General features: G+C 34.4%; 1 protein-coding gene across 2 annotated transcripts in view; it reads left to right on the top strand.

Moving 5' to 3' along the window:
* LOC127871542 (ceramide glucosyltransferase-like) overlaps positions 1-13,368 on the top strand; it is a 43,366-nt gene extending 29,998 nt beyond the window's left edge. For both annotated transcript variants that reach the window (XM_052414580.1, XM_052414581.1), the window contains exons 5-11: positions 1,262-1,364; positions 1,716-1,817; positions 2,468-2,583; positions 3,937-4,115; positions 5,885-5,971; positions 6,807-6,999; positions 7,477-13,368. In XM_052414580.1, coding sequence (XP_052270540.1) covers positions 1,262-1,364; positions 1,716-1,817; positions 2,468-2,583; positions 3,937-4,115; positions 5,885-5,971; positions 6,807-6,999; positions 7,477-7,665 — 969 coding nt within the window. In that variant the 3' untranslated portion in view covers positions 7,666-13,368. The remainder of the gene's footprint in view (positions 1-1,261; positions 1,365-1,715; positions 1,818-2,467; positions 2,584-3,936; positions 4,116-5,884; positions 5,972-6,806; positions 7,000-7,476) is intronic.
* The last annotated feature ends 10,746 nt before the right edge of the window (positions 13,369-24,114 follow it).

Raw genomic sequence — 24,114 nt, 5'->3', positions numbered from 1 at the left:
GTAAAAATTAGACCAGTTGATATGCATAATAATTGGATTTGTGACCTTTATAGAGCCTTTAAGGTTCCCACTATAAATTATTGTTTATTTGACAGATTTTACTCAGATATAAACAATTTTTATGTGGTTTATTGAGACCAGCAGAAAACTGAAAAAGACATATGTAAAATGTAACTTTTCTTAAAATGGAAACGTGGACACTTTCCTCAAACACTTAACACCTTTTCTTCCACATATACTTTTTACTTAAACACCCCCACTAATTTTCACTATTTTGACATTTATCTCTCTAACAGTTTTATTCCTCTCAGACTATTGGTTACTAGTTCCTCCCAAATTTCTCTCATTTCTGAAGCTTGTGGCACATGTTTCTCACACAGTTTTTTTTTTCTCTCAGACTATTGACCATTCTTTCCTTAAACAAAAACCTTAACATTGGCTCTAAAATCAAAGTACTTCCACCTACAACTTTGAAACTTCATATGTAGATGCACCATGATGAGTTCTACACGCCACACCCATTTTTGGGTCACTAGGTCAAAGGCCAAGGTCACTGTGACCTCTAATATAAAACTTTAACATAGGCTCTAAAGTCAAAGTGCTTCCACCTACAACTTTGAAACTTCATATGTAGATGCACCTTGATGAGTTCTACACGCCACACCCATTTTTGGGTCACTAGGTCAAAGGCCATGGTCACTGTGACCTCTAATATAAAACTTTAACATAGGCTCTAAAATCAAAGTGCTTCCACCTACAACTTTGAAACTTCATATGTAGATGCACCTTGATGAGTTCTACATGCCACACCCATTTTTGGGTCACTAGGTCAAAGGTCAAGGTCACTGTGACCTCTAAAAATAAAATAAAAAAATTCTGACAAGCTTTCGCAGCCGAGCGTGGCACCCGTTATGCAGTGCTCTTGTTCTATTCAATGTTGAAATTCTTCATAATTCCTAATTAAGTCTATTATGGAGTAAGTATGAAAGCATTGCCAAATATAATGCTGATTTGGAAAAGTAAGCCCATAGTACATACCAGAACAGTGTAGTTCCACCTTTGCCTCTGCATCTATGTACTCTGATGAGGGGTCTTCATGCCCAATTAGAGGACAAAAACATGCACAATGAATTTTTAGCAACTGACCAGACTGTACAAATGTGCAAGCTGGTCTGGATCTTAACTGACCCCACATGGCATAATATCCCTTTTTGCACGATGTGGCTCATATCTTTGACCTTGTGTTTGCCGTCCCTCCCAGTATGAGCTGCTGTGCTGTGTCCAGGATGACCAGGATGCTGCCATCAACCTTGTCAACAAGATGATGGAACGATACCCAAAAGTGGACTGTAAACTGTTTATAGGTACGTGACAGCTTGTTAAAGTCCAGCAGCTTTCGGAGGTTTTCAGTGGCGTTATATCAGTTAGACTTGTTAACAAATTATTTATTTAGACCACAAATAAAAAGTTTATGTTGCACGTTTTCCAAAAATGTTCTGTGAAAATTTGCCTCATAATTTTTGGTGCTTAAAGTTTAAAAAATATCATTGGAAAAAATAAGCTATTTCAGTGTTTTAAATAAAAATATATGTTTGTTTAACCTTTCTTTTGATTCAAATTCAATGAATGGTTGATTGAAAATCTTCCATTGTTTTATAGTTTACACAAAAATATTACCTGTCCTGATTTTGAATTTTTTAATGTTTTCATATCAGGTGGTAAGGATGGAATTATCAACCCAATGGTACACAACATGGCGCCAGCATACGACAAAGCTCAGTACGAATATGTGTGGATTAGCACCAGCAGAATTAAAGGTACAATCCCTACCCCTACCAAAATGAAAAACAAGTGTCATAGAGTCGAAATGAGAAGCACTTTAAAACGCTGACATTTTGCACGTTCTTAAATTTGTGCAAAGCCAGTATTGAACACAAAGGTGTTGTGTGGGGATTTGTCATAAAATTATCTGTATGGCTGTTCTCCCTAAAGGTCTCATCACAAGTAGAGCATTTGTCAATAACTTGCATACGTATGCATGCTTACAGATGAAAAACGCAGAAAATTATGTAAAGATTAATTGTTTGCTATGATAGGACTGAAATACCACTTGACAATGCAAATACATTTATATTTTTTGTAGCATATTTCATACTTTTGTAAGAAAATTAAGCATCTATTTAGGACCAGCATTTTTGTTTTTTGATGACATCATGGGCATTTGGCAGTAAAGCATCATTAAGCAAATATATCACTGAATGTAGGCGTATTACATTTGTTATCAAGAATAGATAGTAACAAGGAATCTTCTAACAAGAAGAACAAAACTAGCTTAGAGTTATCACGATATTGCAACGGGCATGAAGTTAAAACCTATATTGATGTAAATACAAGATATATTTTTATAGGAACAATGTTCTTTGAATTCAAACAAACATCCTAACCCATATAATCTTTATTTTTTTAGGAAGTACAGACATCATAGTGGACATGGTGTGTAAACTGCAGAAACCCAATGTAGCTCTGTGCCATCAGATGCCTTTTACAACAGATCAAAAAGGATTCGCTCAATCTTTAGAAAAGGTATTGAAAAAGGCTCAATGCTTAAATGTGATAATTGAGGGCTCAGTGTGAAAGTGATGTATCTCATGAAGAAATGTTTGGATGATACAGCTGAGTGATCAGACGATCGCGAATAACTTGATACTTCCTATTCTACCGTTAAAGACTATTTGGGTCATGATTAAGCCCTCAAGTAGCATATTAGATCTGCTATGCACAAATTCTTATAAACCATAGATATAAATGTAAACTAAAGTACTAAATCTTATATAACAGTCATTGGATATTTTTATTATGCTGCTACTTATACACTTCATTTTGTGGTGTGTCCAAGCGCTTCATGCATTCTATAAAACATTATGAGCAGAGCTGTGCCAAAACCAGGCTTAAAGGGATCTTTTCACGGTTTGGTAAATTGACAAAATTGAAAAAAGTTGTTTCAGATTAGCAAATTTTCGGTTTAGTTATGATATTTGTGAGGAAAAAGTATTACTGAACATTTGCCATGGTCTTATATAGCCATTATATGCATCTTTTGACGATTTAAAAACCTAAAAATTATAAAGCGTTGCAATGCGAAACGATTGAATAATTTGGAGAGTTCTGTTGTTGTCGTTTAAATTTGTGAAACTACGAAGATTGCTTATATAAGGTATAAAATATGATCTTATGTATGCTTGGCAGGATAGCTCAGTTGGCTAATGCGTTTTTACATAATTCCGGGGGTCACTGGTTCGAGCCCTGCTGCGGGCTACTTTTTTTTCTTTTTTTTAAATTTTATTTTTGATTTTTAACTGGAGCTTTTAAAATTTAATGTTTACCTTTATCAATATAAATCTTTTAATGACAAACTTCAGAACACACTAAAATCTGTGAAAAGGCCCCTTTAATGCAGTTGGCACAGAGTAATCTGGGACAAAAGTTGTAAACCCTTTGCATGCTGGGAAATTTGTCGTCTGCTAAAATTTCGTCTGCAGAATTTCTAAAATTAGCATTTTCTTCTATTTTTTTCAAAGAATACTATCATAATAGCAAACAGTTTGGATCCTGATGAGACGCCACATTCTGTGGCGTCTCATCTGGATCCAAACTGTTTGCAAAGGCCTTGAAAATTCGGTTCCCGCACGGAAAGGGTTAAATAGACTCAATGGTCCTTTACAAAGACTTTCTGTAAAATAATCATTCCATAAAAGCGGAATATTTATGCACATAAATTGAGCCAAGTTGTCCTAGATCGCATATCAAATTATAGTGCATGCCTTGAAATTTACCATTCTGCTGGTGAACATTATACCAAAGAATGTATACTGAACACATTTGAACCACCCATTCTGATATAACAGACTTATAAAGCTTGATATATTTCTGTTCTAGACATATTTTGGCGGTGCGTTTGCGCGCTACTACCTGGCTTTCAACATATTAGGGTTGTGTTGCTGCACAGGCATGTCGTACATGTTCAAGAAGTCGCTCTTGGACGATCTGAACGGCCTCAACTGGTATGGCAAATACCTCGCAGAAGATTTCTACCTGACCCATGCGCTCCATGAAAAGTAAGCCAGCGTTTCAAACTTCAAACTGTGGTATCTTTTATCTCAGCAGGGATGGAAATTAGCATGAGCTTACTAGGCAAAGGCCCCTTAAAGGTGTGTAGGACCCAGGCCCCTTAAATGTGTGGAGGACCCAGGCCCCTAAAATGTGTGGAGGACCCAGGCCCCTTAAATGTGTGGAGGACCCAGGCCCCTTAAATGTGTGGAGGACCCAGGCCCCTTAAATGTGTGGAGGACCCAGACCCCTTAAATGTGTGGAGGACCCAGGCCCCTTAAATGTGTGGAGGACCCAGGCCCCTTAAATGTGTGTAGGACCCATAGCTTTGCTGAGAAAAGTTATTTTTTATTTAAAAGTTTTAATAGAACAAGGATGGGCAACCATGGACACAAAATTTATTTTAAAAAATACAACTGAAAATCAATGTTTAATAAATTATGCATTTGGTAACAATTGCTTTCACACTATAAATAGTTGCGTACAATTTTTGCTTAATCTATAAATCCTTGAACACATTTGTATGATAAATATTGTTACCTGGATTTAAGACTACTTGATTAGTCAGCTAAGCTCCATTTGTAATACAGTTGATGTAACAGTTTGTCAGCTAGGAGTATTGGGTTTTTGTCCTTACTAGCGTGAACAGGTAAGTTGAGGACTTGTGTGGTTGTTGAATAATGTTTCTCATTGCACTGTTTAATGGTTAGGTATTGATCACTGCCTTCAGGTCACTGAACCAGGTATTTCTAGGTTACTTTTTATTATGGGGCTATAGCTAATTGAGTTAATAGCTGAGAGAAGCCTGTTGATTTACCCAAAGAAAGTTGAGAGTTTTGTTTAAGAAAATTAGAACTGAAAGTAATATTGTGAAAATGACATTTTGCAGATAATCAGTTAAAATTGTGTGGTTAAAAGTTATATAAAAGGTCGTCCATTAACTATTCTGCTTACACAGCTACTGAGCTAGCATTACGAATAAAAATTAATAATTTAAAACGTCAATTGTACAAAGGGTTTTAATATGACAGTTTTAGCCCTATATTTCTTTTTGGTAAAATATATCAGTATTATATTACCATTTTGAAATTATTGTATCTTTCTGATTCTGTATTATGTATCAGATAACCCATCATATGTGTCTTGTTCTGATAAAACTGGGCTTAATTCATGTGCGTAAAGTGTCATCCCAGATTAGCCTGTGCAGTCCGCACAGGCTAATCAGGGACGACACTTTCCACTTAAACTTTATTTTCGGTAAGAAGGGACTTCCTTCAAACTAAAAATACCATAAAAGCGGAAAGTGTCGTCCCTGATAAGCCTGTGCGGACTGCACAGGCTAATCTGAGATGACACTTTACGCACATGAATTAAGCCCAGTTTTCTCAGAACAAGACACATATGTCTACCAGTTAAAAATTAAATTGAGCCTTGTTATGGGTTAACAGAGATTAATGCTTTTGCGTAAAGTGTTGTAAAGGGGATTGTACTTTCTGTCTAGTTTGGATTTTTTGTGAAGAAGAGATGTCCTTTAAACGTAAAATTCTATAAAAATTTATGGAAATAAAAAAGTTTCATCGCTGATTAGCCCGCGTGGACTGCATAGGCTAATCTAGGGCAACACTTTATACATCCATTTACAATACACATTAAGCCCGTTTTCCAAGACCAAGCCCCAATTTTTACTTTGAAATTCAATAACATTTAAACCATGATGTTCCTTCAACTGTTCATTAGACTTTTTAAGGAGAACATTGTGAAATGGCTATGGTTTCAGGGGTCATCGTCTTGTGCTGTCTGCGTACCCAGCTCAACAGAACCTTGCTTCCACTGCTGTGTCAGGCTACAAGGACCGAATGGTCAGGTATGTATATGCTAGATGGAGAGACCTAAATCCAGGTGATTGTAGCTTGGATCTTATTGCGTGCATGTCTATTGCTGGAGCCTATAGGGACATTAAAAGCAATGCCAGATCTTGTAGCTTGCAGTTTTCATTTGCCTGAATCTAAATTCATTAGGCAGAAATAACACAACTTTTTCCTGTAGACTGATATCCTGCAAACTTATTTTTTTGCAAACAATTAGTTGTTGGACTGGCTAGAAGATATAGTTTTAGACTGGTATTCACCTAGCATGTTCACAAAATCTTGACTTCTGTGATAATTGAAGGAATATTTCAAATGAAAATTTCAATAAGAACTTTTATGTGTCCTGCTTACTGTGGGATAAAATAATAATAATTTTAGCAACTTGTACTATTTATAAAAAGTCCTGGACTAGGTAACGTCAGAGACTTGAAGAATTAGGATAATGTAAGGATGGTTTCCCCCTAATGAGCTTTATGAATGTGGGCCCGTGATTACAAAGATAAGGACTGCGAGTTCCATTCTCGGCCTGCCCACATAATGAGTGTGACAGGTCATGAAATACTGCCTCTTAGATAGTTGTCAGTTACTGGCATAAGTATGTGCATTAAGTACTCGTAAACCAGCTATCGCAATAAAGTGTGAGTGGGACATTAGTGATATACTGTTGAATATGGCAAAAAAAATCCAAATACTCAACCAAAAAATAGAAATAGAAATCAACTAGAGTTGTTGCCCTTGTATTAGTTTGTGTCGCTTGTAACTAAAAGAAGTCTACATGGTAGAGTTATAAAACCTGATTTATTGATCAACCTGTGATTGTTTGTGTTTAAGGTGGCTACGACTGCGTCTCAACATGATGCCGTTAGTGAGCGGATTTCTTGAGCCTATGACAGAGTGCATTCCCCTGGGCCTGTTTGCTGCCTGGTCTCTCCACCACTTCCTGGGAATCAATCCCTACATCTTCTTTGGGGGTCATGTCGTGTCATGGCTCCTGTCGGACTATATTCTCCTGAGGCTATGCCAGGTGAGTTTCTGAGTGATTTGCTTTTTTGCTTATATGCAAAGTTTTTTTTAAAATCCTTTTCTGCAGAATTAAGCTTGCTCAGTCAATTTTGTGTGTGTGACTTTTATACAGGTCAAATAAAGAAAAGTTTACCTAAGCAATTTTTCTTAAGCCATTGAGGCAAATCTGCAAAGCTGTGGCAATAAGCTTATTTAGAAAATGGCAGAATGTTCTTGTTAAACATGAAAGTTTGTAGTTCTTCTGTCTGTATATAGTAGTATTAATCTTATGTTGAGATTTGGGACATTGACACAATCATGTCTCAAAAGATTTTGTTCTTCTGACCATACTTTTCTTAAATAACTGAAATGCATTCCTTATCAATTCCTACATATTTTTTCAGTAAACATACATTTCCAATGCGTTTCAGTTCTAAATGTCTCGGAGTTTGGAAAAGATGTATATACAAAATTTAGAATGTTTGTTTTCCTCTTTCAGAATGGGGAGTTGCAGTTCTCCAAGTTACAATACTCAGTTGCGTGGATTCTTCGGGAAATTTTAGCCGTGGTTGTGTTCTTTGAGGCTCTCCTGTCCCCTAGGACAATTAAGTGGGGAAAGCGAACCTACAAACTGTCCTTGGGCGGTCATACAGAAATCTTAACCGATAAAGGGAAAGTGAAATTGTAGCACCAAATAAATCAATTAGCCATTTTTACATACTTATTCATTCATTACAGCAACTTAAAGCGACCTTGCAATTATGTCAGTATATTTACATATCTCTATTTCTGCTGCACAAATATTTTGCATACTGGTAAAAATATTTTTATATATTTTTTTATGTATTTGTTAATTTATATCATTATGATGAATTTAATTGACTACTTAAAAAAGACTTACATAAGGAATCTTGATTTTCTCAAAGGCACAAATTGATTGAAGAGCTAAAATTTTTAAGTAGGGTTGAAATAACATTAGTAATTATTGTCTCTTTGTCTTACAAAACATAAACTTGAAGTCTTTTATTGTATTGAAAACAATAATTATCATGTTATTATTTATCATGTTATTATGTTGGAAAGAAATTAAGGTAATTACTGTAACCTTTTTGAATGTGGAAAATATTTAGAATGTTGTGTAAATGTTGTAAGTGTGTCATTATTTACAAATTCGGCTTGAGTAATGTGGTCATTGCATTACAAATATCTTACTGTGTAAGAAACATCACTGCTTGAAAACATTCCTAAAGTAACTGTTGAGTTGTTATTAATATTGTTGTGAAATTATTGTATATAGTATATGGAAATGTATTGTTCTACGCTGGTTATTGTATTTGCATGGGTACAAATGTAAGATGTCTGGGAAATTCACATTGCCGAATAATTATGATAAATATTGAATTCCAAATCACAGAAATTCATTGAATATTTTTGTAGTAGTTTTAAGTAGACGTAAATAGATATTAACAATGTTAACTGTATATTGTTTTGTTATGGAAATTGAGAAAAAGCGGTTTTAAGTATGTGTTCAAACATTTTGATGAATCTTTTAAAATTGAAAATAAAAATGGAAGTATTTCCATCTTGATAAGCCCGTTTGGTAATTATTTGGAAATTAACACAACATGTTTCTGGGAGAAGTTATAGCCAGTCAGGTATTCTTTTATTCTAGTTTTACTGTCATCAACATGGTTTTGTAAACAAAGTATCATATTGCTCTCTGTAGAAGTGATTCCTTTTCTTTCATATTTCCAAAGCTTTCTTTGTTGAACATTTTAAACATCTATTTTGCTTATGGCCATGGATGAAAACAGGACTTAATGCATGTGGGTAAAGTGTCATCCCAGTTAAGGCAGAAAGTGTCGTCTTTGATTAGCCTGTGCGGACTGCACAGGCTTATCAGGGACGACACTTTCCACCTTAACTGGATTTTTGCGTAGAAGAGACTTCCTTTAAAGGAAAAATACCATAAAAGCGGAAACTGTCGTCCATGATTAGCACAGGCTGACTGCACAGGCTGACTGCACAGGCTAATCTGGGATGACACTTTATGCACATGTATTAAGCCCAGTTTTCTCAGAACGGGGCTGATATGCACATACAAGTACATTCATGCTAATTATAAGATGCTTTGAATCTCGTTTTCATGATATTTTAAGTTATTGTATATGTGAGTGCCTGCACAGTAAGGCTGTAACAAGTGTTTGGTTTCAATTCACAACTTAGAGATGGCATGAACAATAATGGTTGGTTGGGTCAGTGGAAGCAAACAGCTTGTCATTTGAAGCTTTATCTGGTTTTAAGGGTAATTATTATGACAAGCAAATATGCCATATCATACAGTTGTCTCAAAAAGTTTGCCTATTGGAAGTATTTTTTGGTGATTAAAAGAAAGAAACATTAGCTTAAATTAAACATGTTGACCTTTGAACAGGTTTGACTGAAGTCATCTGTATGCTTAAGTTTATCTTTAAAATCTACTTAAGTTAACTTGTCAATTTTTCATAGTTGAAAAACTACAGTTTCAGGTCAATTTGGCATTTTCTTTAAAGATAATGTGTTTTGAATACAAAATAATCTTAATTTTACATGGGCATTCAGCTTTGCCGGGACACAAACTCTTGAACTATGTATATAAGCAAAAATAAGCCAGCGCAGGTTGGTCTATAGCTACACTGGCCCCAAAAGGCATAAGATCCATTTTTGCAGGATGCAGCTTTTAGTGTGGAGCATACAATTTACTTGCATATATCAGAGCATAAAATGTATACTTATTGTAATATTTGTATGTTATTTAAAAGATTTGGTTGTACTGTATTTATTAAATGTGTTTAAATGTAGATTATATATTTTATAGGTTGATTGACAGTTAAATATTATTAACAGTACACAAATCAGTTCTGCATGTGAATGTATCGTGTTAAACAAAGAATTTAATATATTCTGGAAAGAAGTGCAATGTTTGGTATCATTGTTTATGTATTTACTAGATGTTCTATGTGTTTGCAATTTTAACTTATCAAATTGGAATTAATTGCATTACAATTTGAAACATCATACTGGTCCAATAGGTTGTAAATATAAACTCTTTTTATAAAACATATTTCCATATATATTTCAAAGTTCTATTTTTATATCAGCATTACAAATTTCGTAAACATTCCAGAAGAGGGATCAAAAGTGTTTAATTAATGAGGTTGTATGGTTGTATATTTTTTGTCTGGTCATCATTTGCCAAGAAATTGAAGATATTTTCTGATTTATTGTAAGAGCAATGTTTTTGAGCGGACAGTGAAACATAGAGAAATTAATTTTGCTGTAAGATTAAGACAAATTTCACAATACAATGCTAGTTATATGGTTGCGCTATACATGGCATGATAAAAATAGTGATCATACACATTTGTGCTTAAATAACAATCTGATAGGGCTAACATGAAGTTTAGTTTGTATAACTTAAAACTTGTATCTCATCAGACATACACTGTATATAAGTTTTTTCTTTTACAATATTACGCTGTATAATAATATGTATGAAACATGTGCCTAATGCTGTTGTTTTGTATTTTTTAATGCACCCGGTAGGGTGGCATATAGCAGTTGAACTGTCCGTCAGTATGTCAGTCTGTCCGTCCGTCTAAAACTTTAATGGTCATAACTTTTTCAATATTTAACATAGCAACTTGATATTTGGCATGCATGTGCATCTCATGTAGCTGCACATTTTGAGTGGTGAAAGGTGAAGGTCAAGGTTATCCTTCAAGGTCAAATTTCTAATATAAGGCATCTGTCCGGCCGCCGGAAACTTTAACATTGGCCATAACGTTTTCGCTATTGAAGATAGCAACTTGATATTTGGCATGCATGTGTATCTCCTGGAGCTGAACATTTTGAGTGGTGAAAGGTGAAGGTCAAGGTCATCCTTCAAGATAAAATGTCAAATATTCCGTTCGTCCGTTAACATTGGCCATAACTTGTTTAATATTTAACACAGCAACTTCATATTTGGCATCCATGTGTATCTCGTAGAGCTGCACATTTTGAGTGGTGAAAGGTCAAGGTCATTCTTCAAGGTCAAAGATCAAAATAAAAAAAAAAATCATTTCTCCATTCAATCTCTTAATTACTTTTCGTGGAGCTGCACATTTTTAGTGGTGAATTGTCAAGGTCAAAAGTAAAAAAAATACAATCCAAAGGAAGTAATAAGCTTTAAAAGGGAGATAATTTCTAAACCTGCCAAATGATATATTGAAATTTTATTTCAAAGCGACGCAATAGGGTGCATTGTGTTTCTGACAAACACATCTCTTGTATATTTGTATTTTCAAAGAACACTTTTGGTAGCAAAATCGTGAGACGGGTGAAACTTTTTGTCCATCTGAATTGTATTTTGGTGCCTTGAGTACAGAAAACATGTTATTAGTATGCATTTAAGATGTGACATTTTTCCCTGACAATCAATAACAAATGAGCTTTACAAGCAGGGTACAACAGAGCTAAATTCAGGATTAAATGTTGAAACACGTTTATTTTGACCACTTTTCCAGTGGCTCTTTTTGAGCGAGCACTTTCTGGTTTCCGGTTTACACTTTCTGCCCACACTGGATTTCATTGAGCCTTTCAGTGCTGGAACCGAATTTTGAAGGCCTTTGCAAACAGTTTGGATCCAGATGAGACGCCACGAAACGTGGCGTCTCATCAGGATCCAAACTGTTTTCTATTCTGATAGTATCCTTTGAAAAAAATCGAAGAAAATGCTAATTTTAGAAATTCAGCAGACAACATTTTAGCAGACGACAAATTTCCCAGCATGCAAAGGGTTAAGATGAGACTTCCTTAAAATATAAAATTCCATTGGAGCACAAAGTAACACCCCAGATTAGCAGGTAAATATTTAACAATAAGGTGATTCTTCAACTATTAAAGGGGCCTTTTCACGGATGTTGGCATGTTTTGAAGTTTGTTATTAAATGCTTTATATTGATAAATGTAAACATTGGATCTAAAAAGCTCCAGTAAAAAATTAAGAATAAAATTTAAAAAGGAAAAAAAAGAAGACCGCATCAGGGCTCAAACCAGTGACCCCCGGAGTCCTGGAGTAAAAACCAATTAGACCGCTCGGTCATCCTGCCAAGTATGTATGAAAGACGTATTTTATACTTTATATGTGCAATCTTCGAGTTTCACAAAATTAAACGGCAACAACAGAACTCTTCAAATTATTCAATCGTTTCGCGTTGCAACGCTTTTTAATTTTCCGGTTTTTAAATTGTCAAAAGATGCATATAATGGCTATATAAGACCATGGTAAATGTTCAGTATTACTGTTTTCTCACAAATATCATAACTAAAACGAAAATTTGCGAATCTGATACGTGGGCACAGTCCATGACTGACTGGTTGCAAAAGGTCTGTTCCATTAATAATTTCATATTCAACATCTATTTGCTTCATTAGACTTTTGGACTTTCTTGAAAAAATATCAATACTGATTTAGGGCAATTGACAAATGATACCAGATTAACAGCCTTTAAACAAAGTAATGGTGAACAAGTTAAATGCACCTAAAAATAACTAAGGAAAAGCTGTATGTACAAATAAATATATTTTGTACAAACTTGTTAGTTTTGCATAATTTTTTAAAGTTAATTATGTTTATTTTATATATATGGTAAAGGGACCAAATTTTGTGAATTACAAATGTATATAGATCGTTTGATATTTATGCATTTTTTGCAAATGTGCAAACAGATGTGTGCTGTAGTTATTTTGTTACTGTTTATAATTAATGTGAGGTATTTGTGGGAAAAACCATTCACTAGTGCAGTATAACCCTTTGTATTTAGTATGTTACATCTGTAATGTGTACCTGTTTACAGTTGAATGCATTAAATTGGTAAAATATGACACCTTTTTTACCGTGTAAAAATAGTCATTTGAATTTTTGACTAAATGTTACAATACAGTTAAACATGTGAAAAAGCCATTTATTCCACTCTAAGGATAAAATGGAATTAAAGCTTTAATTCATGCTTTCATACGTTATATTTTATAAAAGCATATTAAACACCAAAAATAAGCAATGCAATTAGATTCATGTTAGTTTAATTTTTATATATCGCCCCCTACATTTTAAGAATGTGCACTAGCTTAAAATGTTACCACTATGTGTTTCGATACCAGAAAAATGAGATTAATCCAAATATATGGGGCATTTAAATTGTGTCCTTCAAAGTCATTTCTGGTTTAATTCACAATCTGAACATGTTTTCTTTTGTGAAAACTCAATTGTTCATTCAAATAAAAGCTTTGAAATAATATTTAGGGTATGACATAATGTTTATGCAAACATTGTTTCAGAAATTCTGTATTAAAATAATATGAATACATATCACTTGATCTTGTTATTTTGCTAACTGTAGTGTTTGCTTTTTTGCCCCAAAGGATTGGGAGGCATTAAGCACTTCACTTCCCCGTCCGTATGTACGTACGTACCGAAGCTTGTGATTCCATCTTTCAACTCGGTTACTTCTTGGAGCTCTTGCTTAAGAAAGGAATTTTGGCTGCGACAAAGTCCCCTGAAGCTTGTGTTTTAAACTCCTCAAACTTTCACAGCTGGATGACCTTCATAATTACGTGAATGATTTGAAAGAAAGGTATTTTATCTGCAGATAATTTTCAAAGAATTATGGTCCCTAGTTTTCTATTTTTCTTCTATAAAATATTAAAGTCCCTGAAGTTTGTGTTTTCTTTTTTTTTAACTTAAGGATTTATCTCGCTGAAACTTTAACAGTTGGTTGACCTTAATATGTAGGTGATCTTATAGAAAGAAATTTCATGTGTTGTGGGTGCATCAGTGTCTGTGAAACATTCTAGTTTACTTTGTTCTTGCATGTTTTTGGTTTACTCTTGCATTTATCATATGAACCATGCCATGTAAACATGGGTATTTTGTAATATGTGGTTTGCATAGCTTCAGACCAGCCTGGGCATCCACGCTGTTTCTTCTGGAGCTACTCTGCTAGTGAGACTGAGAAACCTTGGGCAACTTTAAAAAGGACTGTGTAGCTCTAGACCAGAGTGTGCTGATGCGCAGGCTGGTCTGAAGCTTTGCTAGCCACAAAACTCATAAGACCTATTTTGGCATGATAATAGCTGTGAATGATGCTTTTGGGGATAGCTTGTATAAAGGAACAATTTATTATGTAAACATTCCATTACCTGTGTATATTTTTCTGCCTTAGCAATGCATATTCTGATATGCCTATGATGTTTTTATGGGAAGATGATACATTAATCTAAGTGCATTAAGGTAGCGCACCTCTAATGGGCACATATCCAAATATAATCTAAGTAATTATTTTCTTAATCAGCATCATTTCACTGAACTACATGCAAATTTGTAGGTAGGCTTTCCATGCTTTTTAAAAAAATATACCGATTTTTTCAAAACCACCCCCACGCTCGGCTTTTGTCCAGTTTATTTTCACCCCTGGGGTATATAAAAGTTCCATATTTCATTCAAATTTCCAAATATGGGCATGCAGTTGGTGTGTACAGATGCTGTAAAGGTGTTTAAAGTTTTAACAAGATGAAATAAGTATTCTTTTACAGACATTTATTTTTTACAAATTTTTATCTATGGAAGAGCGAAATGAAATGTAAGTGATTTCAGCCAAGTAAAAATTGGGTCGGTTAAAAACAAAGTGTCATAAAATTCAAAATAGTATCATTTAAGTCATATTTTAAACTTAGTTTTTATAGAAACACTATTTACAGCAAAAATACCAAGAAATAGACAGATTTACCGTTTACTTTTTGAAATAAAAATGCAACATGCATGGTTCGTATTTTCAACAGTAAATCACCCAATTTCGCCACAAAGTTGTTTTAATTTTAATAATTGAAGAATGTGCATAAAAATTGCAACATATTTAACAATAAATATAGCTTATATGCCATATTAAATCAAATTACGTTAGAAAATAAATAAAACGCGTCGCAAAAAAGTATACGTCGTCGGCAGGATTCGAACCTGCGCGGGAATATCCCAAAATATTTCTAGTCTATCGCCTTAACCACTAGGCTACGGCACCTAATAGTAGGCTCTTCAACCTTCGAAGAAATCGCGGGAAATCATTAGAGGTGCACTACCTTAACAAACATTTGGTATGATTGAAATGTTATAGAACTAAATGTATAATTGAAGACATACAATATTTACAAATTTTAGAGTTTCCATTTGCATCAGTAAATAACACACATGGTTACTTAATTGATAGCTATCCATGTCATGTTTGATGAAAAAAGTATTGTTTATGTTAAAAGAAATTTGTGTTTTTCTATTAAGTGTACTAGTCTGCTATTTTCTGTTTATAGTCCTTCATCTTGTTAAATCATAAAAGTGTCAGATAAAAAAAGAAATGACCTAACCTACTCCTGCCAAAAATGATTCAATTGAAAACGTTGTTTTAATGACTTCATAGATTTGTGTGTGAAACCAAAGACAACACTTATTTAATATTCTGTTAATCAAATAATACAATAACAATTAATACATAATTTCATCCTTGAAGTACAAAACAACCAAATAAGTTTCAAAGTCACAAGCACAAATACTCTTTATAAAAATGTGTTATATACACATACAATTTTTTCCATTAAGACTCATTTTTAGCTCATCTATTTTTTGAAAAAAAATTATGAGCTAATGTCATCACCTTGGTGTCTGCGTCTGCGTTGGCGTTGGCGTCCGGTTAAGTTTTGCGTTTAGGTCCACTTTTCTCAGAAAGTATCAATGCTATTGCATTCAAACTTGGTACACTTACTATCATGAGGGGACTGGGCAGGCAAAGTTAGATAACTCTGGCGTGCATTTTGACAGAATTATGTGCCCTTTTTATACTTAGAAAATTGAACATTTTGGTTAAGTTTTGCGTTTAGGTCCACTTTTCTCAGTAAGTATCAATGCTATTGCATTCAAACTTGGTACACTTACTTACTATCATGAGGGGACTGGGCAGGCAAAGTTAGATAACTCTGGCGTGCATTTTGACAGAATTATGTGCCCTTTTTATACTTAGAAAATTGAAAATTTTGGTTAAGTTTTGTGTTTAGGTCCATTTTATTCCTTAAGCATCAAAGCTATTGCTTTCATACTTGCAACACTTACTAACTATCATAAGGGGACTGTGCAGGCAAAGTAATGTAACTCTGACTGGCATTTTGACAGAATTATGTGCCCTTTTTATACTTAGAAAATTGAAAATTTGATTAAGTTTTGTGTTTAGGTCCACTTTATTCCTACAGTATCAAAGCTATTGCTTTCATACTTGCAACACTTATGAACTATCATAAGGGGACCGTGCAGGCAAAGTTATGTAACTCTGACTGGCATTTGGACGGAATTATGGGCCCTTTATACTTAGAAAATTGAAAATTTGGTTAAGATTTATGTTTTGGTCCACTTAATACCCCTAAAGTATCATAGATATTGCTTTCATACTTGGAACACTCACAAACTATCATAAGGGTACAGTAAAAGGACAAGTTGCATAACTCTGGTTGTCATTGTTACGGAATTATGGCCCTTTTTTTACTTTTACTTTTAATATATGGTTAAATTTTGTGTTTCGATCCACTTTACTTCTTAAGTATCAAGGCTATTGCTTTCAAACTTCAAATTCTTTCATGCTATCACGAGGTTACTGTACCTGGCAAGTTGAATTTTACCTTGACCTTTGAATGACCTTGACTCTCAAGATCAAATTATTAAATTTTGCTAAAATTGCCATAACTTCTTTATTTATGATTAGATTTGATTGATACTTTGACGAAACTACTCTTACCTGACATACCACAATAGACTCCATCCAAACCATCGCCCGTGCCCTCCCCCCCTTCCCCTCCCTCCTCCCCCCCCCCCCCCTATTTTTTTTTTTTTTTTTTTTTTTTTTTAAGATCATCTCACAAATGACCACCACACCCTCACACTATACCCCCCCCACCCCCCCACCAATTTTTTTGTTTGATTTTTTTTTTTTTTTTTTTGTAAAAGTCATCTCACAAATTACCACCACACCCTCACACTATACCCCACCACCCCCCCAATTTGTTTTTTTAAAACGGTTATGTTTGAAATACCATTGCACCCAAAAAATACCCCCATCGCCCCCCCCCCCCCCCCCCCCCCCCCCCCGCCCCCGATTTTTTTTTTTTTTTTTTTTTTCGCTTTTTTGGAAGATAATGTAATAAATGTCCACAACCCCACACTATACACCCCTCTTCACTCCACCCCTCCCTCCTTTGTGATTGAAAATGACAGTCCCTTCACCTTTAAAAAGAAAATAGATGAGCAGTCTGCACCCGCAAGGCGGTGCTCTTGTGGCGGTGCTCTTGTTGATATTGTAATTACCCAAATTTATGTTGGTACTGCAGTTGAACTAATAAGGTTTTCATTTTATTTCCACCAGGGTAATCATCTTGGATATTATTTACTACAATTGCTTTAGATTCCTGCTTTATGACTAGGCCAGTGATCCATATATAACTTTCATTAATCTGTGATTTTCATGTTTGAACATTTTGGTTGTATACATGTTTAAGTCTTGTTGGTCTAAGTAAGATTTGGTTTTAAACAAATTTGGCCAGAGTTTGAGTTCCTTAATGATATATTGATATGATCCTGTCTAACATGGGGACAAGCTTGTAAGTGATATATATGACACATTTTCAAGTTTATATCACTTGCATAATACAAGGTTGTCTCTGGGAAAACCAGGATTTAATTCATGGGCGTAAAGTACGGTGTGCGGTTAATGTGGGACAATACATAATTATGCGTTAGGTTCTGTTTCCTTAGAGGGTGGCTCATATTGTTTTAAGCCCCAGTGCACTTAATAGTTCAGTGTATTTCAAAAGGGCATCAGTTCTATTTAAAGAAAATGAATTTCACTGAAAATAATTGAGTTTGTAAGAAATGCATTGAATTATTTTTATTTGTATTTATCAATATCAATAAATTTTTCTGTTCAGCTGGTATGAAAGAAGAATTCATTAGCTATATATGTGCACAAACTGTAAGATAAATTATTACAACAATCATAATTAAATACATATTTGTATGTAATATTGCTTCTTGGCCTTGGTGCATGTTTATCATATGAATATTATTTGCTTGAGAAGCGTAAGAGGTAGTTTAAGTTATCTTCTATCAATTTTGTGGCAAATGTAAAATATTTAACCTACAACATGTATACTAGAGTTTTTTTGAAGATTTGTTTTTAATTGTAATGACTGGCTTAAAATGTGTATGTATAAGTTAAAAAAAAAAGGACTTCAATGTAAGAGAGACCTTAATTAAATGATAGAAATGTGCAACATCTATAACACCTGTTAGTTAATTATTCTGTTTTTGTCGTAGACAATCATAAAAGAATGCCTTTTTGTGTAAACAAATAATAGGCTGTAAGGTTAAGGTTGCAATTATTGTTTAGGACAACTGTACATAACCAATATCATTGACACATTTATGGCTGCTTACTCAATAGTAAAACTGTCCCTTCAAGAATATGTGTTTATTCTGTTGTATGCTTCGTCTCTAGCCAAAGCATGAGTCCATCTTGTGTAAATGTCAATGTGCAAACTATATAAATTATGTATAATAAATACGTTTATAATAAAATGTACACATCAAAATAATTGTGTTTTGTTTTTGTGTCTTCCCTGAAAAGATGACATATGGATGTTTCTCTAAGTTTGTGTAATACTGTCGTTGATGATGAGCCTTTCAGACTGTGCAGTTGACTACTTAAATAGTACTCTGCTATCGTTGAAATCTATGCAAGAGTTAGAAGGCAAAATGAAGGTAGAGTTTGATTAACCACCTACTTGTTCATATAACCACATACTTGTTCCTATCGTATCTAAAATGCACATGTCACATCAGTGCTATCATATTTGATTCCATCGTACCCAACGTTCACGTGTCATCGGTTTACTATACTTGTTCTTAGCATATCTAACATGCACATGTCACATTTATGCCGTACCATTTGGGTCAAAAGTACAAATACGCCAACAGCTAAAAATAGATTTGTCACTGCGGTTCAATTTGGTCACCGCGACGATGTCTATTTTGTCATTGAGGTAACAATTTTTTTGTCACAGCGGTGACAAATTATGACTGTTGGTATATTTTTTATGCCTGCTGTTACATTTATTAGTTTGTGTCAGTTTTCAACCTATTATTTTCCCCGTAACAAACCAAGATTGTTTCAAGAAAATAATTAAATCTTTAACAATAGTTTAAAATAAAATCAATACGGATGAATAAGGATAGTTGATAAGTTTATTCATATGTTTTTTCATATTTTTTTGTCCTTTATTGATTTTTTTAAGTAAAACAATTTGAAATATAAATATTGACACCGCAGTATGGCAGATTTGCCGTTTTGCAAGACATTATTTTATTGGTCAGTTTGATTAAGCTCTTATCAAACTCTTTGGGTCAGACAAAGTATCACTGCAGTTACAAATATATTGCCCCATGGATAAATTTATTACCGCAGTGACACAATTGTCACCGCTGTAATATCTATTTTTAGCTGTTGGCCTATATGTACTTTTGACCCAAAGGGTACGTCATTCACATTGGTGTAACTGTACTTGTTCCTATTGTATCTAACATGCACATGTCCATCAGTGCTACCATACTTATTCCAATTATATCTAACATGAACATGTCACTTTGGTGTTACTGTTCTTGTTCCAATCATATTGAGCATGCACATGTCACATTGGTGCTACTGTACTTGTTCCAATCATATCTAACATGCACATGTCACATTGGTTCTACCATACTTGTTGGCGTCGCACTGAAGTATGTCTAGTATGTAATACGTTTTTTTTCGCTTATGGGAGGATAAGTTATTTTACGGATCAATGTATATATAAATTTGTTGTTAGCATATCTTGCATTGTGGTGATTTTTTGTGTGTAAATTAGTGTAAATAAGTACTGCATTTGTGCCTATTACATTTACTACAACATTTATAGCCAATAATGCAAAGCTAATTGTTTTAATTAATAACTGATCACAGGGACTGGGCAATAATAAAAGATCACAGGGACTGGGCATATACGCGAAGTGGTGAAACTTTCTGGTTTTGTATAAAAACAAAACTTCTTTGTTCCACTATCCTAGCAACCACCTAATTACTAATAAAGGCGCTATAGAGCGCGAAGCGCGACACGTATTATTAATTGTAATAATAAGTCTTGATGAAGTAAGCAGCCGCTTATCAATGAGGAGCACCATCACAGCACCCCAGTCTCATTACTATCAAGTCCTCATACAGGTTTTTTTTAAGAACCACATATAGAAGGCCGCAGGCCTGAACCGTATCTTGCCAGTGGTATGGACCCTTTGGTATGGACCTTTAACCCCGCTCACTATCCAGCGTTTAAACTTCCGGGTTTACATTTAAACCGACTATTAATAGCTTATTTATATCTTAGAAGATGATTTTTCAAGCGGTTCCGTAGTGTAGTGGTTACATGCTCGCTTCACTTGTGAGAGGTCCAAGGTTCGAGCCCCAGTAGACTCAAATTATTTTATTTGTGTTCTATGTTAACTTTTTGTTTCGATGTAGACATTTTAGTTTAAATAAATATGCTGTTTAATTGTAACCATTTTTTGTTTTTATTATGCCCATGAAATATATGTGTGAGAGGGTGGGGGGGGGTTCGTAAACACATTGAAACTTTTACAGTGTTTTTACATCAATGAGTACTCAACCCCTATCGTAAATGAGCAACGTAAGAATAAGTTCATAATCATCTCCCCTTGAAGTTGAGAAAAATATGAAATTACGCTTAAAACATGAAGCAGATTTTTTAAAACCTACACAGTTCTTTTCCATTAATGAAAACTGCACACGAATGCCAGTAAAAAAAAAAGGGAAACCAATGAAAATAAAATGAACTATAAAATATTTGGGGGTTACAACACAAAATCATAGATAATGGTTAATTGGGGGTGATAACACAACATCATAGATAATGGTTATTTGGGAGTTATAACTAAAGCATAGATAATGGTTATACCAGTATCTTTTTCTATATTGTTTAAAATAATCGGACAATATATTAATATTTACAGTAGAAAAAAATCGTTGCATGTAACTTCATTGAGTGCCTTTTACACTGAAATTAATTCCCGACTCCCTTTGATGCTTTGCATCAATATTTATCTTGTTCCTATCATATATTACATGTCACATTGGTGTTACGGTACTTGTTCCAATCATATCTAACAATCCAGTGTTCGACAATAAAGGGAGTCCGGTAGTTAGAGACTCGTGGAAATGAGACTCGGACTCCTTGTTTTTGTGTCAAGGAAGTCCGCCGGACACCTTCAAAATCATCTGTTAAGTATAAAAATATCCCTTCGTTTATGTATTCGTTTTGTAAAATCAGAATGTATGCACAAAGAGATTGCTACTCAGAATAGTCATTTTCGATCACTGTATATAAAAACTTTCAGTGTCATTTGTTTATTGTCACATTTAAATTGTATAATTTAATATTCACCCTCTACATACCGCAGAAGGTAGTTTTTATACCAAGTCATGACCTCACACTTCAACCACTGTTTGAGAGTTGCAAGCGTTTTTCTTAACATGGAAGATTATAGACATCTGGTCTATTGTTAGTGAGAAGTGTTCATTCAAAACTAAGTGATGCCGGAAGCATATAGAAAACAAAAACAATACCATCATTTGTACTATGCACTTACATAAGTATTTTTCTGTTTTCCTATGTAAAACCCTGTCTGGTCAACAAGTTTGTTGTCAGAAGATGCATTTTGTATACTTATTATTGTATTATTATGATGAAAATACTTTGTCAATTTTATAGTGAATGTTAGCAAAAAAAGAAAGAAATTCCATTTAAGAGTTTTAATCAAACGACTTGGAACCCAAAGGACCCCATTCTATTAAAACAAAACAACCTGTTCACAGTGCTCTGTCATAGCTTAAACGCACGTACTTAGCAAGAGTCTATATAAGATCACATGAGCACAACTTGCTTACAGTGAGCTTTTGTGGTTACTTTTTGCCGATTGTTAATCATCGTTCCTGCATTGTCCGTTGTCAAAATGTACATTGTTAACACTCTAGAGAATATATTTATTCTCAATATTCACGAAACATATTTTAAAAATTCGGTCTTAATGACAATTTGGTAAATTACAAAAACTGCGTTCAATAACTCTGTTGCTTTGTCAAAATGTTCTCAACTTTTCAGAAGTTACATGTTTACCCAATCCTCTCGAAACTTTATCAGAACGTTTTTTCTAATGGTATATCTGCTGAGTTTGAAAACGGTTCAGGTCTACTGAAAAATATCAGTACCAGTGGGCTAAGACATTTTCCTTATGTGGGTGTTATGAAACTTTGTGAACAATCCAGAAATCAAATGTTTTGCCAAATCATAACGAAGCTATCACAACAATTGTGCTCATGATATTTCAACAGAATTGAAAATTGCTTCAGTCCGTTCCAAAAGACGACTTAAGGTGAAAGTAGTTTAGAGAGTGATTATATAGAAGTCATTCTTGTTGATCGTTTGGCTCGTCCGAAGTTTTATAAAGTTTTTTTTTTAAATAATCATCTTGGTTGAAAAGTGGCCGTTCTCTGGGGGTTTCTTGTTTAATATATTTGGAGCAAACACTTTAAAAATGTCTTCTCTAAAACCGCAAGGCCAAGAGGTTTGGTTTTTGGCATGTATGATTGTGGGGGCATTGGTTTAATTGTAGGACGCTGGCTTAGGGATCTAGAGGTCCCGGGTTCGAATCCCGCCCTGGAACAATTCCACTGGAATTTCCTTGAGCAAGAAATTTATCCCACATCTGCTCCTCTCCACCCAGTTGCATAAATGGGTACCTGTGAGAGAAATAAGCCAATGTGCCGTTGCTGCATACTGCGCCAAGATGTTAACGGACGACTTATGACCCAGTGATATGGGGGAAAATTTAAAGCGCCCTTGAACGCACATCTTGAATGTGAAAAGGGCGCTATATAAATGTGATATAATAATTAATAAATAATCCTTTTATTCTGGTCACAAACTGTTCTACTACCCTTAAACATATTATGTATATATACATGTACTAGTAACATACAAATATTCATATTTAAACCGACTATGTTAATCCGGATTAGTACAAAGTATTTTTATTAGTACATCTTGCTTTTGGAGACCTAATAAATGTAAATGACAGTATATTTGGTATATTGCATTAAATTAAGTTAATTAGCCCCTCATACCCTCTGACGCACTTAGGATATATTTAATTACATGTATACTTTCGATAATAATTTATGTTCTAGTGTAATGTATAATAATTCATGTATGCATCGTTGTAACCAAACGATTTTAATTCTTTGCATAACTTTATTTTATATAATCATGAAATGTGTTTGGAAAGACTGTATCATGTATGCTTGCTTTGTCCACTTGGGCTTTTTGCCTTCTGGATTGATTGTTTAATAAACCATCTAAACCATATTTAAAAAAGTTTTCTCTCAAAAAGTTAGGGCAGGGAATTAGTTGTTGTTTAACAGCGTATTCTGGTCCTGTAACAACTATGTTAAAATCATCCCTCTTGGGTTATAATTGACCCTGCGTTACTTGTTTAATTAAGCAGTGCCAAGAGGCTTGTTATTTCGCATGTTTAGTTTTTATAGTAGTCCTCTGCTACAGTTGTTCAAATCATGCCCCCTTAGGTAAAAATTTGCCACAGCCAAGGAATGAAATTATTGATAAGACTTGTGTTGTTAATATCGATTACTTCAAAAATCTTCTTCTTTGAAACCGCAAGGGTCAAGATTGTCGTTGTTTTTTCCCTCAGATACTTGCGCTAAAAAATAGCTTTCGCTACACAGTGTCTAATCACTATATATAAACAATCATCACAATACCCGTAATTGTTTACACAAAGCACGTTTTACGGTCCCAACGCACTGAAGATGGGAACGACTGCGAATCAGTTGTGCGTAAATAACCCCATGCCATCGTGGCCACTAGCAATCGATATTGTTAGGGGATTTATTGCAGTTTGTTGGCTTTGTTT

The sequence above is a fragment of the Dreissena polymorpha genome, chromosome 3, assembly GCF_020536995.1.
Source record: "Dreissena polymorpha isolate Duluth1 chromosome 3, UMN_Dpol_1.0, whole genome shotgun sequence".
NCBI lineage: Eukaryota > Metazoa > Mollusca > Bivalvia > Myida > Dreissenidae > Dreissena > Dreissena polymorpha.
Note: the sequence above shows the minus strand (reverse complement) of the source record. Positions and strands in the feature narration are given on the sequence as shown.